We start from the raw sequence: 17,601 nt of genomic DNA on the forward strand, positions 1-17,601 counted from the left end.
CTTCTGAAGAACTCACAGCTCATAACGTCTTTCCCCTAGCAATGGGGGCCCGCCCCCCTTTCCTCGTTACTAAGTGACACGATACCATGGCAACGGCACTTTTGACCCAAATCACTATAGCAACGGTGATGTTGATATTACCGGCACCGCTTACCCAAAACAAAATGCTCTGCTGTGGTGGTAATGACCTCGGCACCTGATAAAGGCCCTGATCTGCACAGTCTGCCCCCCCCCCCCCCCCCCCCCCCATCTCCAGGTCTCTGCCTGCTGCTCTGAAACACACACTCTCTCTCTGTTGTCCTCCTCCTCTGAGATCTACGAGTAGATGCTGTCGTCTACAGATATTTACATTATATACACATTGAAAAACAAGGCCATTCTATCATAGATTAATGAATGGATTTAAATGGATCATAAAGAATGTAGTGACTATGTTTCAATCACTGTTCTTCCGGATTATTGTGGATTTGTGTATATTGTATTTTATTATTTTGTGAGTTTGCTACCTTGGCCAGGTCTCTCTTGTAAATGAGATTTATTTGATTTCAATGGTACTTCCTGGTAAAATAAAGGTTATAAAATGAAACATAAATAAAGGTGATCTTAGATACACCCCCCAGCAGACCGGGTCACAGGCTCCATTACCTGCAAAGAAATGTGTTTCTTGTTTATAAACATACCACGTTTTAGCCAATCAGCAATACCCACTGAGTCATGTGACTGAGTTGCCCCTACCTGTGCGAGCAGTACAACAGGGCTCTATGGAGAAACCATGACACTCCCCTGACTAAAAGTATAATAGAGCTCTATGGAGACACCATGACACTCCCCTGACTAACAGTATAATAGAGCTCTATGGAGACACCATGACACTCCCCTGACTAACAGTATAATAGAGCTCTATGGAGACACCATGACACTCCCCTGACTAACAGTATAATAGAGCTCTATGGAGACACCATGACACTCCCCTGACTAACAGTATAATATAGCTCTATGGAGACACCCTGACACTACCCTGACTAACAGTATAATATAGCTCTATGGAGACACCATGACACTCCCCTGACTAAAAGTATAATAGAGCTCTATGGAGACACCATGACACTCCCCTGACTAACAGTATAATAGAGCTCTATGGAGAAACCATGACACTCCCCTGACTAACAGTATAATAGAGCTCTATGGAGACACCATGACACTCCCCTGACTAACCGTATAATAGAGCTCTATGGAGACACCATGACACTCCCCTGACTAACAGTATAATAGAGCTCTATGGAGACACCATGACACTCCCCTGACTAACAGTATAATATAGCTCTATGGAGACACCATGACACTCCCCTGACTAACCGTATAATAGAGCTCTATGGAGACACCATGACACTCCCCTGACTAACAGTATAATAGAGCTCTATGGAGACACCATGACACTCCCCTGACTAACAGTATAATAGAGCTCTATGGAGAAACCATGACACTCCCCTGACTAACAGTATAATATAGCTCTATGGAGAAACCATGACACTCCCCTGACTAACAGTATAATATAGCTCTATGCCGGAGAAACCATGACACTCCCCTGACTAACAGTATAATAGAGCTCTATGGAGACACCATGACACTCCCCTGACTAACAGTATAATAGAGCTCTATGGAGACACCATGACACTCCCCTGACTAACAGTATAATAGAGCTCTATGGAGACACCATGACACTCCCCTGACTAAAAGTATAATAGAGCTCTATGGAGACACCATGACACTCCCCTGACTAACAGTATAATAGAGCTCTATGGAGACACCATGACACTCCCCTGACTAAAAGTATGCAAAAGTATCTCGCACTGGAGACCACGGGAGAACACGGCAGTAGATGGTGGAGACAAGACGACCCGACAACAAGTGACCTGCAGTCAGCGTATATGAATCCTCCTGACGAGCTGATTGGGATTCATCTCAGGTGCGTGATGTTGATTGACGTTGAGAAGCATGCAGTGCTGGGCCAGCCCTCACAGACCCATTGTGAAACAAAGAAAAATCGTGGACTTTAAAACCTGTTAAGCCTGTAGGTCCCCCAAAATACCTTAAAAAATTTGCAGATGACATTGTAAATAAAATGTGTAAACTTAAGATATGGTTTGATAACAATAAGCTATCCCTAAATTTGGAAAAAATGAAATGTATGATATTTACTAATCGAAAGAAGGACAATGTGGCATTATGTATTGACGGAGTTAATATTGAAAGAGTATCTGAGTTAAAAATGTTGGGTGTTATGTTGGATGAGAAATTGACATGGAAGCCACATATAATGTACATAAAAAATAAGGTAGCCAAGAGTGTTTTTGTTTTGAACAAGGCAAAGAATGTGCTTGATTATAATTCTATGCGAATATTATATTGTTCACTCATCCTACCATATTTGAGTTACTGTGTGGAAGTGTGGGGTAACACGTATGAAAGCAACATAAAGCCATTATTTATATTACAGAAGAGAGCAGTAAGAATAGTTCACAATGTAGATTCAAGAGAACATACCAACGAATTATTTATTAAATCCAGACTATTGAAACTTAAAGAGTTAGCTGAAATACAGACTTTATTAGTTTTGTTTAGAGCAAAATGCAGAGTATTACCAGCAAATATACAGAGGTTGTTCGTTCCCTGTCCAGATGACAGCAGAAGGAAATTAAATTTTAAACACCAATTTGCACGAACAACCTTAAAACAAAGGTGCACCTCAGTTATAGGTATCAAACTATGGAACTCTTTGCAGAACGATGAAAAGAGTTCCAATAATATATTTCACTTCAAAAGGTTGTGCAAAGAAAAGATACATAGACAGTATAGCACAGTTTAGTATAATATTGCAGTTTAGCGTGTCAGGATGACGTAGCATAGAGTTGTAGTGTAGGCCAGTATGAGTATAGTAATATAGTATATAGCAGCGTAACATAGAATAATAATATATTAAAATATTGTATAATACTGTACCAATATGGTGTAGAATAAATAGTATGATTTAGTTATATTATAATAAAATAGAAATTAGATAGTATATAGAAGTATAATACATTATATAAGTGTGTGTGTGTGTGTGTGGGGGGGGGGGGGTGTGTGTGTGTAAATGAATGAACCTAAATATGTAGTTTGACTGATAGATAGACAAAATGGGTTTATTTATGTTGATTTAATTTGGTTGTGTTGATGTTTAAATTTTTTTGCAAAATGGGTATATTCTGTTTGGTTTTACACAATATGTCTCTCGGTGTGTTGTGTGTGTGTAGGGGCAGGTATATATAAGATTTTTTCTTCTTCCTGTTCCTTTCGGCCATGGTATTTTTGGTGAATTATATGAATATGTACTGTTGGACTGTGGTAATTCCATGTACGAATAAATAAAATGATGATGATGATGATGAACCCTGTCCAAAATCTTTCGAGATCGCCTAATGATTGACGGAGCTAGAGCCCCCGGAGGTCGGGGGTGGTAATGTGTACTTTGGCGCACGCCTCACATATCGGCATGTAACTCGAGAACCGCTGAACGGATTTTGTCACCTGAAAAGGCAATTGACAGGCAACAAATAGGGCTTTAATTCTATATATATATTGTATTAAATGAAATGCACACCCGAGCCGCTAGAGGTCAGCAAAGTGGTGCGTCGCGAATCGTCCTCATGAGGGCCCACGTGTGTCAAGAGGTTTTAATGTTTTTTATAAAAATAATTTGCCAAGAGTAAAGACCATAACCCTATCAAAACAGCAGTCAAAGTGTATATTTTCATTTTTACCGATGTTTTGTAAGATTTACCGAAAATAAGAATTTATCGGAAAAATGCTAATTATCTCTTTTATCGTAAAACTGTGAGGAAATGACTAAATCCAGATTTAACCCTGCCGTTGGAAAGAGGAGCCTTTCCCTATCCATAGATGTATGATTTGGCCATAATAAGGTTAAGGTCAAGTTCAAGGTCAAATATGAATTTATAATTAAAATCGATTATCATTTATTACTGTATCTACAAATCCTTCTGTTTAATCATCTTCCCTTTATTAATTTGCTTAGATTTTTTGTACACTTGATCTCAATAAGGTGGTGAATGAGCTCAGTGAGCAAGCTCGGTTCGCGCACAATTGTAACAAGTGTTATTCACCGGCACAGATGCAAAGAAATATCATCATTTATATTCTCCTTTTTTTATTACAATTTACTCAAGCCTAGTAAGAGACACAATATTTCTGACACTGGGAATACATACCCCCAGGTCCCTAGATGTTCCTAGATACCAAGAACATGCAAATTGACCTTGTAGAAGTGGAGCAATCTTCCATTTACTTAGGCATGTACCTTTAGGCGAAATTTCTGAAAATAGGGCTACAGCTTAAAAGGGGGGGGGGGGTAACTGTACATTGGATTATCGACGAAACCTTACTTGGTCCCAAAAAGAGGGTCTCGTGTATTATTGGGTTAGGACATTTACTGTACATTGGAGGGGGTTGGGTTACGACATTTACAGGGGCCAGTTTCGAATTGCAGTCTCCCGTAGGTGCTCTTTGAGAGTGGTTTTGAAAGTGGGTAGTGATTCCCATTCCTTTACAGCTTTGGGTAGGGCGTTCCACATTGATGTGGCATAATTGCGAAACGTGTATAGTCCCTTGTTTGAGCCGAATCTGGGTTTAACATGGTTTGTGGAGCTCCATCTGGTGTCTACTAGTGGATCTACTTTCTCTGTGGATGGTTTTGTGAATAAATCTCCATTATGCTTCAATTACTGTGTGTTTATTGTATAGCAATAAGGTTGGGTGAATTGGGCCATTGTATAAAAGCACTACATCACTTGAAGTTGTGTGTTATACTCATTAGATCACACCTAGGGGGGTCTAACGACCCTCGGCTGCGCCTCGGGCCTAACAACATCCCCTAGGCGTGATCTAATTTACATTTACATTTAGTCATTTAGCTGACGCTTTTATCCAAAGCGACTTACAAGTTCTGTAAGACAGGTCATCAGGAAGGATACAAATCAGCTGAGTAACAATATTCATCAAAGTGTTGCGTGTTACAGTGTAGGTTAGTTTATTAGGACAAGTGCATGACAGTAAGGTTAGTTAGGGTTAGAATTATTATTATTATTTTTTTATTTTTTTATTTTATTTCAGATAATGGTTGAAGAAGTGCGTCTTTAGTCGACGGCGAAAGAGTATAACACATAAGCGTGATGTAATTCTTAAATAGAGCTCTATGGAGACACCATGACACTCCCCTGACTAACAGTATAATAGAGCTCTATGGAGACACCATGACACTCCCCTGACTAAAAGTATAATAGAGCTCTATGGAGACACCATGACACTCCCCTGACTAACAGTATAATATAGCTCTATGGAGACACCATGACACTCCCCTGACTAACAGTATAATAGAGCTCTATGGAGACACTATGACACTCCCCTGACTAACAGTATAATAGAGCTCTATGGAGACACCATGACACTCCCCTGACTAACAGTATAATAGAGCTCTATGGAGACACCATGACACTCCCCTGACTAACAGTATAATAGAGCTCTATGGAGACACCATGACACTCCCCTGACTAACAGTATAATAGAGCTCTATGGAGACACCATGACACTCCCCTGACTAACAGTATAATAGAGCTCTATGGAGACACCATGACACTCCCCTGACTAACAGTATAATAGAGCTCTATGGAGACACCATGACACTCCACTGACTAACAGTATAATGGAGCTCTATGGAGAAACCATGACACTCCCCTGACTAACAGTATAATAGAGCTCTATGGAGACACCATGACACTCCCCTGACTAACAGTATAATAGAGCTCTATGGAGACACCATGACACTCCCCTGACTAACAGTATAATAGAGCTCTATGGAGACTCCATGACACTCCCCTGACTAACAGTATAATATAGCTCTATGGAGACACCATGACACTCCCCTGACTAACAGTATAATAGAGCTCTATGGAGACACCATGACACTCCCCTGACTAACAGTATAATAGAGCTCTATGGAGACACCATGACACTCCCCTGACTAAAAGTATAATATAGCTCTATGGAGACACCATGACACTCCTCTGACTGAAAGTGGTTTCAAACTAAAACGGCTGGATGTAATTTAGCCAAATCAGCAGCATGGCTGTGAGAGTGAGTCTTTCACCTTTTACATAATGTAGCTTTGGCATGGATTGATTGTTTCGATTGTTAGCATGGCTAACAAATGCAAATATATTGTAGTCTGCCCCGTTGTTCTGACCAGGATTACGTTCCTTTCTGTCTCCTTGATGCGCAGCACACACTGCGTGGACAAGAAACCAGTCTATTAGCCAAAAGCAACTAACTGAATGAGACCATGCTGTAACCTTAACCCTTTCACTACCACACTACAGACGGTTAACCCTTTCACTACCACACTACAGAAGGTTAACCTTTCACTACCACACTACAGACGGTTAACCCTTTCACAACCACACTACAGATGGTTAACCCTTTCAATGCCACACAACAAAGGGTTAACTATTTCACAACCCTTTGTTGTGTGGCATTGAAAGGGTTAACCGTCTGTAGTGTGGTAGTGAAAGGGTTAACCTTCTGTAGTGTGGAAGTGAAAGGGTTAACCCTCTGTAGTGTGGTAGTGAAAGGTTAACCTTCTGTAGTGTGGTAGTGAAAGGGTTAACCTTCTGTAGTGAGGTAGTGAAAGGGTTAGTGGACTGCAAGCAGCAGGACTGTAGTGGAATCAGCAGATAGAAAGCAGCTCACATGTAGCACCAATGGTCATTATTCATTTGAGACATGATATATTTGGAGGAGATCCCACACAGGTCATTACTCAAACATACTAACTGCTTTGTGTCCCATGTTGTGTGACATAATGCCTTTCAATTAGTATAATAGACAAAGGATCCATGTAGCGCTGACTCACTGTAGCGATGAGTGTGTCAGGTGTAAAAATAAGAAAAATAGTTACTCACTTCTCTCCATCTCCATTCTACTAATCGACAAGTAAGAAATAGGGCTATCCAAAAATCTGAACTATGCCTTTAAAGCAACACTCCAACATTTAGGAAAATACACTTATTTGCCATCTTCCCCAAGATGATTGATCTCAATTTCATCCCTGTGTGTCAGTTTTGGAGTTGTGTTGGAAGTTGTATTTCTTCACCGATATCAATCTTCTTGTCTGACTCTGGGGGGAAATGGCAAATCTGTGTGATTTAAAGTGTTCCTGGGTGGACGACCCGTGGTGATGGCTGGGAGGATACGATCCACGTTGCCTCCATACCTCAAATGAATCCGCCATCAGCTCTATTCGATTTTCAATCTTTCAAAATGTTCTTATGTACCCCAGTTTCTATTGCATGTACATATTTGTGTTTCATTACACGTATATGTACATGCATACCAACTGTTTTCGCCTGTTTTATAGCAACACTACTATCACCGACATCGAACAAGGGGGATCCCCCCTTCAACGGCCCCTTCTAAGGTTTCTCTCCTCCACAATGCCTGAGGTGCTTTTTTCCTATTGCTAGGTTTTTAGTGAGTTTTTCCTTACCTTCGCGTGGGGTATGTCTGGGAGTGTTGCATTAATTTATTTAAAAGAAAATGTGGACTTCATGGTGTTTTTGTTTTGTTCTAGATTTACTGTGATGTTTCTTCTTGACTTGTTTAAAGAAGACGTGTCCGGCCCATGGGGACATTAACGTGCGTTGTCGGGCCTTACAAACACATTTGATTTTATTTGATTCCTTTACGTCACCAAATCTCAGCTTGACCCTTTTCCATTGCTGTTTCATATGCCTGAAGAAGGATGCTCATCATAGCCCAGCTGTGTGGGTGAAACGTCACTATGTGCCATGTCTTACCCCTTTCACTACCACACTACCAAATGGTTAACCCTTTCACTGCCCCACGACAAAGGTTTAACCCTTTCACTACCACACTACAGAAGGTTAACCCTTTCACTGCCACACGACAGCATGTTAACCCTTTCACTACCACACTACAGAAGGTTAACCCTTTCACTACCACACTACAGACGGTAGCGAAAGGGTTAAGCCTGGTATCAATCACCAGATATACAATACTGGTATCAGTTCAGTAAGTGTATAATATGACATTTTAGGCACAATAATATCATGACGACTGCTCTCTCCACATCCTCCTCTTCCTCACCTTGGTCCCGCCCACACTGATGACGCGGTAGACGTTGCGATTGGCGTCGTAGAAGAAGGAGACAGTGACGGCATGCTTGCTGGCGGGGATCCAGTTCCTCTTGGTGGTGGGGTCTATCTGGAACACATGGGCCCTGCCGCTGAAGATGGGCTGCTCCCTGGAGAGACACAGACACAGACATACTTATAGTCTTATACTTATAGGCGGCACGGGGTGTAGCGTCTTTAGTCCTGGGTTCGATTCCCGCTTGGGGACCAGGTTGTCGTGTTGCCAGTTACCCAGGTGGGGTATCTCCCGGGCCTTTCTGTGTGGAGTTAGCATGTTCTCCCCCTCTGTGCTCACAAGGGTTTACCCTCCCATTATGATAAACCCAAGGGAAAAACATGCACAACAGATGGCTAACGCTGTCGTGTCGCTGACGAAGACGGACAGGAGCACTTGGATTGGTCCCCGGGCGCGGCGCACGCTGCAGCCCTCGTCTGCTCCCGGCTGTCCTTGGGAGAAAGGACGAAGGGATGGGAGGTGCAGAGAACATTTCATCAGCGACTCAGTGTGTGTGTGTGTTCCTGTGGGTCAACCATCGCATGCGTGTGTGTGTTAATCTGATGACAAATAAAGACTTCTTCTTCTTCTTCTTCTTACTCCTGTGTAGTTCAATGGGTAGAGTTTGATTGATTGATTGCAAACTTTATTAACAGATTTCAGAATGGGTACAATACAGTACGGCTCAATACACACAACTGTTAAGGGGATGCAGACCAGAGAAAAACTTTCGTCTTGTATACATCAGGGACGCCCATTTTCAATTCATCATGACATTTATGACATACAACATATACAAATATACAGTACTGTTTAAGAGACAGAGATCCTAAAAGAAAATATATACATTCGAGGGGGAAGAAACTGTACATTGGAGGGGGTTGGGTGGCTGGGTGGGTGGGGGGGTTGGACATTAACGGGTCCAGTTTCAAATTGCAGTCTCCCGTAGGTGCTCTTTAAGAGTGGTTTTGAAGGTGGGTAGTGATTCACATTCCTTTACAGCTTTGGGTAGGGCGTTCCACATTGATGTGGCATTATTGCGAAACGTGTTTAGACCCTTGTTTGAGCCGAATCTGGGTTGAACATGATTTGTGTAGCTCCCTCTGGTGTTGTGGTCGTGGTATTCACTGACCTTTGGGAAGTACCTCAACATGTACATGGGTATCTTAGTGGTGTAGTGTATCTTGTAGACCAGGCCCATTGCCAGTTGCTGTACTCTGTCGTCTACTCTAAGCCATCCTAGGTTGTTGTGGGCAGGGGTGAGGTGGGTTTTAGGAGTAAGGTCAAGCAGTAGTCTGACCAGTTTGTTTTGTGATGTTTGTAATCTTGTTTTTAGTGCCTTTGAGGTGCTTTGGTACCATGAGGTGCAAGCATAGTCGTAGTACCCTTGAATGAGTGCTCCTGCCAGAGTCTTCAGGGTATTCTTGTTTACCAGAGAGGAGATCCGGTACAAGAATCTAGTTTGTTGGTTGACTTTTTTTATTACCTTGGATGCCATTTTGTCACAGGAAATATTTGCCTCTAGGATGGAACCCAGGTATGTAATTTCATCTTTCCTTGTGACAATATTGTCACCCACTGTACCAAAGAGAATGGACTCTGTTTTACCCAGGTGTAATGATAGTTTGTTATCAGCGAGCCAGGTGCAGATTCTGCCGAGTTCTGAGCTAAGGGTTTTTTCAACCTGTAATTTGTCCCTGTCAGAGACAAAATAAATAAAGGTTGATGATGATGATCTCCAATTAAACTTGGTGAGTCTGAATACAAGCTACAATCAAACTGTCTAAGCTTGTAATTTTTTGCGGCGCTCGTCTTGCTCCTGCCAGTATTGGCTGCCATGTCTCCGCGATACCAAGTAAATATTTCAACAGCAACAATGTCACTGCTGTTCTAGAAACAGTTTGGAAAAACTGCCTGGCAAGGAGGTCAGACATGACATCAGACATGGCCATGTTGAAATGAGAAAAGGATAAACAAGCAGTCTGCCACCACTCTGAGGTACGAGGAGAGTCACAGCCCGTCAAACACATAATAACCCAACGCTGGAATACTCTCTCTCTCTCCTCTCTCTCACTTCCCTTCTTTCTTTCCCCCTCCTTCTTTCTCCTTCTCTCTCTCCCTTTGCCCTTTTCTCACCCTTCCTCATTTTTCTGTCTCTCTTCTCTTTCCCCCTCTCTCTCTTTCACATAAACACAAACACACACACACACACACATGTCACACACACCCACACCCACACAGTGAATGAGAGAGAGTGTTGATCCAGTTAGTGTGCGACACTGCTCTGTGTACATCTATGCCAGAGCAGGACTTGAACCAGAGTCTTCATTAAAACACTGAATACTCCAGGCGAGCCTTGTGTAACGTGACGTCAAACGGACTATACCTCAGAGTGGTGGCAGACTGCTTGTTTATCCTTTTCTCATTTCAATTTGGCCACGTCTGACCTCATGTCTGACCCCATGTCTGACCTCATGTCTGACCCCATGTCTGACCCCATGTCTGACCTTATCAAAGCTATGGAACACTCCATTTTGGATCTTTTTATTTTATGGTTTAGGACAGTCCAGTCAATATTTGTGAAAGGTAATAATCAGAAAAATAAGACTTGAACCTTTGATGTCACAGGTTTGGGTCTTGGTCCCTCTTGTTTCTTTACTTTGATGATTGGACTAAGACCATAATAATAACACCAACTTCCCCTTTAAGCTCCCGCTGCAGTTAAACTAATAAAGGAAGTCACAGATAAAGATCACCATGACAACGGAAGAACCTCAGCAGGAAATCAGAAAACCTACTGACTTAATGACACACTGGGCTTGGGTGTTTGGCGGTTTATGTGCAAGTGGATTATGGGAAACAACATATGTCCAAACCATTGCATCACATGGGGCAGCCGTCTATGCGTACAGTGGCAGGCTTGTGACTAGCGATTGAGAATAGAACCATACGGTATATCCCAATAACAATAACAAGGCTTGTGACTAGTGATTGAGAATAGAACCATACGGTATATCCCAATAACAATAACAAGGCTTGTGACTAGTGATTGAGAAGAAGTGATTGAGAATAGAACCATACGGTATATCCCAATAACAATTGATTACAGAAAGGTTGTGCACCACTACCTGTGACCAGTCAGTCACTGGTTCAAATCCCACGAAGATAGACATTTTGAGATGGGGGAAGTGAACGAGTGTTGCTTTCCCCTCCCTCAATGATTACCATCCCTGTGATCTGGTCCCTCTACAATCTGACCTGTGACCTGGTGCCTCTACAATCTGACCTGTGACCTGGTGCCTCTACAATCTGACCTGTGACCTGGTGCCTCTACAATCTGACTTGTGACCTGGTGCCATTACAATCTGACCTGTGACCTGGTGCCTCTACAATCTGACCTGTGACCTGGTGCCTCTACAATCTGACCTGTGACCTGGTGCCTCTACAATCTGACCTCTGTGACCTGGTGCCACTACAATCTGACCTGTGACCTGGTGCCACTACAATCTGACCTGTGACCTGGTGCCTCTACAATCTGACTTGTGACCTGGTGCCACTACAATCTGACCTGTGACCTGGTGCCTCTACAATCTGACTTGTGACCTGGTGCCATTACAATCTGACCTGTGACCTGGTGCCACTACAATCTGACCTGTGACCTGTGCAGTGGTGCCTCTACAATCTGACCTGTGACCTGGTGCCTCTACAATCTGACCTGTGACCTGGTGCAAGCCACTACAATCTCAAACTGCTCCAGTAGAGCTGCTCTTTAGTAGAAGATTGTGGTTGTAATGGAGGCTCGCAGGTGTAAATGTGTGTAAATAGATAATATGCCCACTTAACCTTCACAGGTAAATACAACAGACTGTAGTGGATTAACCCCCTGAGGTCTAGAGTTTCTAGCTCCACCTTCTCAGAATATTTTCTTTTTTTTTGTTACATAATGTAAAATTACAGATTCATACCTTCAAAATAAGCCATCAATTGTCAAATTTGAGACGATAGTTTTCAATCAATGTCCTATCAAACATTCTGGTACAGTCATTACCAATTTGCAGCAGGAGCCCCTGAAGAGAATTCAGTGAATTCAGCTAATGATAAGGGAACTACACTCCTTCCCAGAATGCAATGTGATGTCAATGTCAATGTCAATGACTAATTCACACCATGAAACAAAGGCCCAGCAGGGAACAATTACGGCTGAATGGGGGTATAGTGTGACTGATCAATACAGGCAGGCCTACAGCAACACACACTTTGATTTGATGCCATGCATACACACATAGATAGACAGAGGTTTAGATATTTAGATAGATATATAATAGTAATATAATAGAAAGAGAGAGAAAGAAAGAAAGAAAGAAAGAAAGAAAGAAAGAAAGAAAGAAAGAAAGAAAGAAAGAAAGAAAGAAAGAAAGAAAGAAAGAAAGAAAGAAAGAAAGAAAGAAAGAAAGAAAGAAAGAAAGAAAGAAAGAAAGAAGAGATAGAGGGAGAGAGGGGGAGAGAGAGGGATATAGAGGAAGAGAAAGAAAGAGGGAGATACAGAGGAGAGATGGAGGGAGAGAGAGGGAGATATAGATAGACATGAAACCTAGGTATGTAATTTCATCTTTCCTTGTGACAATATTGTCACCCACTGTACAAGACTGTACAAGAAATTCCTTCTGTAATGTACTGATTTCTTTTGATTTCTCTGTTTGAGAGAGAGAGAGATTGTGTGTGTGTGTGTGTGCAGGGGAGTAGCTGGGGGGGGGGGGGGGGGGGGGGGGGTTAGGATGATTCCAAGGGCCCAGCAAATGCCCCAAATTTTTTTATAGATTGGGGGCCCCACATTTTTTAATAGATTGGGGGCCCACAAATTGATTCTTTCATGGGGCCCAGAATCTCCAGCTACGCCCCTGTGAGCGCACCTTTCTACTCTAGAGAGCTGTCATCACCGTGATGCATGCTTGAATGAACTGCGAGATAACTCATAACTCGTACACACACGCACTCTGTCTCTGCCATACAGTAGTTATGTTGTTTTAGCGCAACGTGGGTATATACACGGGCGAGGATGAAGACTATGTTAGACTACTTTTAATACATAAATTAACGTTCCGTCGGGTCCCGTGTATTCTCGAGAATGATAATAATAATAATGCAGGACCTCTTCAGATTATATTATCAACAACAGACAGTGAGAAACACAACCCCCCCCCCTCTCGCGCTGAAGAATATGCATATTAGATCACTCAGTGATTAACACCTATGCGCTGTTTGTGTGTGCGCGCGTCCATGTATGTGCGTTTCGTGACGCGATGTAGTTCTTATCGCAAATGGAGATTATTACAATCATACAATCTAGCAAGAATTAAACGTATTTACAAGTAGTATTAGGTTTAGCAAGTTGGGGGACGTATACCTTACATGTCAAAGCACTAGAAATGGCCATTTTTCTATTTTTATCGATTTCTGAAAAGATGTCCTTTTTGAGCATTTAAGAGGGATTCTAATTCTTTTGTTGTCCGCCGACGGGTTCAAAGCTCCAGCGTGACCCCTATTAACCTGTTAAACTGTAGCCCTATTTTCAGAAATTTCGCCTAATGGTACATGCCCATGTAAATGGAAGATTGCTCCACTTCTACAAGGTCATTTGCATGTCCTTGGTATCTAGGAACATCTAGGGACCTGGTGGTATGTATTTCCAGTGTCAGAGATATTGTGTCTGTTACTAGGCTTGAGTAAATTGTGATGAAACAAAGGAGAATATAAATTATGATTTTTCTTTTTACCTTATTATGGCCAAATCATACATCTATGGATAGGGGGAAAGGCTCCTCTTTCCAATGGCAGTGTTAAATCTGGATTTAGTCATTTCCTCACGGTTTTACGATAACATATAGATAGAATTCGCATTTTTACGATAGATTCTTATTTTCGGTAAATCTTAAAAACATTGGTAAACAAACGTAGTGTTAAAAATATACACTTTGACTGCTGTTTTGACAGGGTTAAGGTCTTTACTCTTGGCTACATTTGAAAAAGAAACGCAACATTAATTAATACGGTCTGTATTGATCGATTTATGATTAAAAACAGCAGGGTCCCCTAATTGGGGGACCCTACAGCTTAAACGTTGAGAATAGAGCTTAAACAGCAGGGTCCCCTAATTGGGGGACCCTACAGCTTAAACGTTGAGAATAGAGCTTCTTTTCTTTTCAGGAACCTGGAAATAGTCAAGTTGTTTTCATCTCGGGGATCAGCGAGCAATGCTACTGGTATTAACCCTTCAGTCACTGCTCAGTGCTACTGGTATTAACTAGGGATGTCCGATATTGCATTTATATAACCTTTATTTACCCAGGCAAGCAAGTAAGAACAAATTCTGATTTTATTTATAGTCAAAAGTATGCATAATGTTATGTTAATTCCACAACAAGACATATGTAATGTTAATTACCTGAAATTATTACGTTTTTTTGGGGGGGAAACCCTGCATATATCGGTATCGGTTGATATCGGTATTGGAAATTAAGAGTTGGACAATATCGGTATAGGTAAAAAAGCCAATATCGAGCATCCCTAGTATTAACCCTTCAGTCACTGCTCAGTGCTACTGGTATTAACCCTTCAGTCACTGCTCAATGCTACTGGTATTAACCCTTCAGTCACTGCTGCTCAATGCTACTGGTATTAACCCTTCAGTCACTGCTCAGTGCTACTGGTATTAACCCTTCAGTCACTGCTCAATGCTACTGGTATTAACCCTTCAGTCACTGCTCAGTATTAACCCTTCAGTCACTGTTCAATGCTACTGGTATTAACCCTTCAGCCACTGCTCAGTGCTACTGGTATTAACCCCTTCAGTCACTGCTCAGTATTAACCCTTCAGTCACTGCTCAGTATTAGTGACATGCGTTTGAGAAACAATGATCTGTGACATCATGTAATGGTTCAAATCCAGGTCACTGCGGGCTCCGAGAAGAACTACTGCAACAGTTAGTTCCCAATGGAGCTGTATTATTTTGGCCAGTCACTGTACATTTATATCTGACCTCCTTACTGACACACAAATCCAGTAATGGAGGAGGCTAACTGAACTGCTGTGTCTTAGTGGGACAGAACTGGACTGAACTGCTGTGTCTTAGTTGGACAGAACTGGACTGAACTGTTGTGTCTTAGTGGGACAGAACTGGACTGAACTTCTGTGTCTTAGTGGGACAGAACTGGACTGAACTTCTGTGTCTTAGTGGGACAGAACTGGACTGAACTGCTGTGTCTTAGTGGGACAGAACTGAACTGCTGTGTCTTAGTGGGACAGAACTGGACTGAACTGCTGTGTCTTAGTGGGACATAACTGGACTGCTGTGTCTTAGTGGGACAGAACTGAACTGCTGTATCTTAGTGGGACAGAACTGGACTGAACTGCTGTGTCTTAGTGGGACAGAACTGGACTGCTGTGTCTTAGTGGGACAGAACTGAACTGCTGTGTCTTAGTGGGACAGGACTGGACTGAACTGATGTGTCTTAGTGGGACAGAACTGGACTGAACTGCTGTGTCTTAGTGGGACAGAACTGAACTGCTGTGTCTTAGTGGGACAGAACTGGACTGAACTGCTGTGTCTTAGTGGGACAGAACTGGACTGAACTGCTGTGTCTTAGTGGGACAAAACTGGACTGAACTGCTGTGTCTTAGTGGGACAGAACTGGACTGCTGTGTCTTAGTGGGACAGAACTGAACTGCTGTGTCTTAGTGGGACAGAACTGGACTGAACTGCTGTGTCTAAGTGGGACATAACTGGACTGCTGTGTCTTAGTGGGACAGAACTGAACTGCTGTGTCTTAGTGGGACAGGACTGAACTGCTGTGTCTTAGTGGGTGTATTAAGCTCCAGTATACCTGTTCAGTTTGATAAGCCCATCAATCAGTGATCTGCTCGTCCGGCCTCCACAGCGTCCTGCAAGGCAGAGACTTTCAAACCCCTATGAATCTGATGAGTTCATCGGAGACGGAGATACTGTATGCTCGCCCTGTCCCCTCGCGTCAAGCTGTTAACCTAGATAGGAGTTGCAAGGTCTATATTTTATTTAGCAAGCAAGATTTATTGATAATCCTTTCCTTAGTAAATCTACTTGAGAGTGTTCAAATAGGGTTACCATTAATCAAGTGATAATCCTTCCCTCGTATATCCATAGGGGGCTGGTGAGTGTACATCTCACTCAGCGTATATGAATGAGGTAATTTGTTCAAATGTTTGCCGTCAGGAAACCCCCTTAACATTGAATGAAATAGATTACAAATTCTTTTGTCCTCTCTACGCTATTTTAGAGAAAAGACAGACATCTGTACATATTATACCTAGGATGTATACATAATGAATGAAGTATTTCTATGTCATGTGTCTCCCTAAATGACAATAATTGTATATATTATTCTCTTTGAGAGATAAGCTGAACGCCAGGTACAGTGTTGTAAATTTAACCTGTGAAAAATAATTAGAATTACTTTTTAAGGAGGCATCCCTCCGTCCACTGGTCTTATTTTCAAGCCCCATGCATAGCTTAGTTTTTGAAAATAGACGCTAAAAAAATAGAATGCCGTCTGAGGGAGGCATTCCTTAAAACAACCGGTCTAATTCCAAGCTTCAGTACACCGCAAGGCTTTGGAATATAGACGCTAAAAAAATAGAATGATATTATAGCTTACCAGTATTTTTAGAAGAAGTAACACGAAGAAAAATATTTAGTTTCAAAAAGTTTTAATTAAAAAATACAAGAGTTAGAAAAGAATGCACAATTATCATATGATCTCTTACAGCAAAAAAAGGCCTTAAGTCAAAGTAAAAAAGAATAGCCTCCTCGCTTCACAGGGTGTTTATATAATACAGAATACGTCATAAGATTACACCCCTCTTGATAGTACAGTCCCAATCAGTGTACAATACGTAATAATGACCACTCCTCTTCCATCCCTTCGTTACTGTAACTATACAAAAAAGTAACAGATTAATTTGTGTTGGGAAAATCCCTAATACCGCACTGCATGTTGCAAGCAAGAAAGAAAGAAATATATAGCCTATATGTATGGATGTACAATACAGTACTCATACTTTAAACCTTGGTTGATATGTTTTTCCACATCATACATCATACATCCTACATGTAATATTATAAATGTATAATGGCTTTTTCCTTTTGACAGGGCAGGCAAGGGTTAACATGTGCCGCCTTGCTTCTCAGCTCTGCAAGGTCATGTACACAGAGGCCCCATTCCAATGGCTCACACTTATTCATTTCTGTAGGGTTGTATAAGATATTGTGGTTTACACAAGTTAGTTACAGTTTTACAGACTATAGTTGT

General features: G+C 41.8%; 1 protein-coding gene across 3 annotated transcripts in view; it reads right to left on the reverse strand.

The window, feature by feature from the left end:
• The window catches only part of LOC311227248 (homer protein homolog 3), a 263,122-nt gene that overhangs the window by 217,278 nt on the left and 28,243 nt on the right, over positions 1–17,601 (reverse strand). For all 3 annotated transcript variants that reach the window (XM_084312833.1, XM_084312834.1, XM_084312832.1), the window contains exon 3: positions 8,218–8,374. In XM_084312833.1, the coding sequence (XP_084168959.1) occupies positions 8,218–8,374 (157 nt within the window). The remainder of the gene's footprint in view (positions 1–8,217; positions 8,375–17,601) is intronic.

The sequence above is a fragment of the Notolepis coatsorum genome (genome assembly GCF_963971535.1).
Source record: "Notolepis coatsorum genome assembly, chromosome: 4".
Lineage (NCBI taxonomy): Eukaryota > Metazoa > Chordata > Actinopteri > Aulopiformes > Paralepididae > Notolepis > Notolepis coatsorum.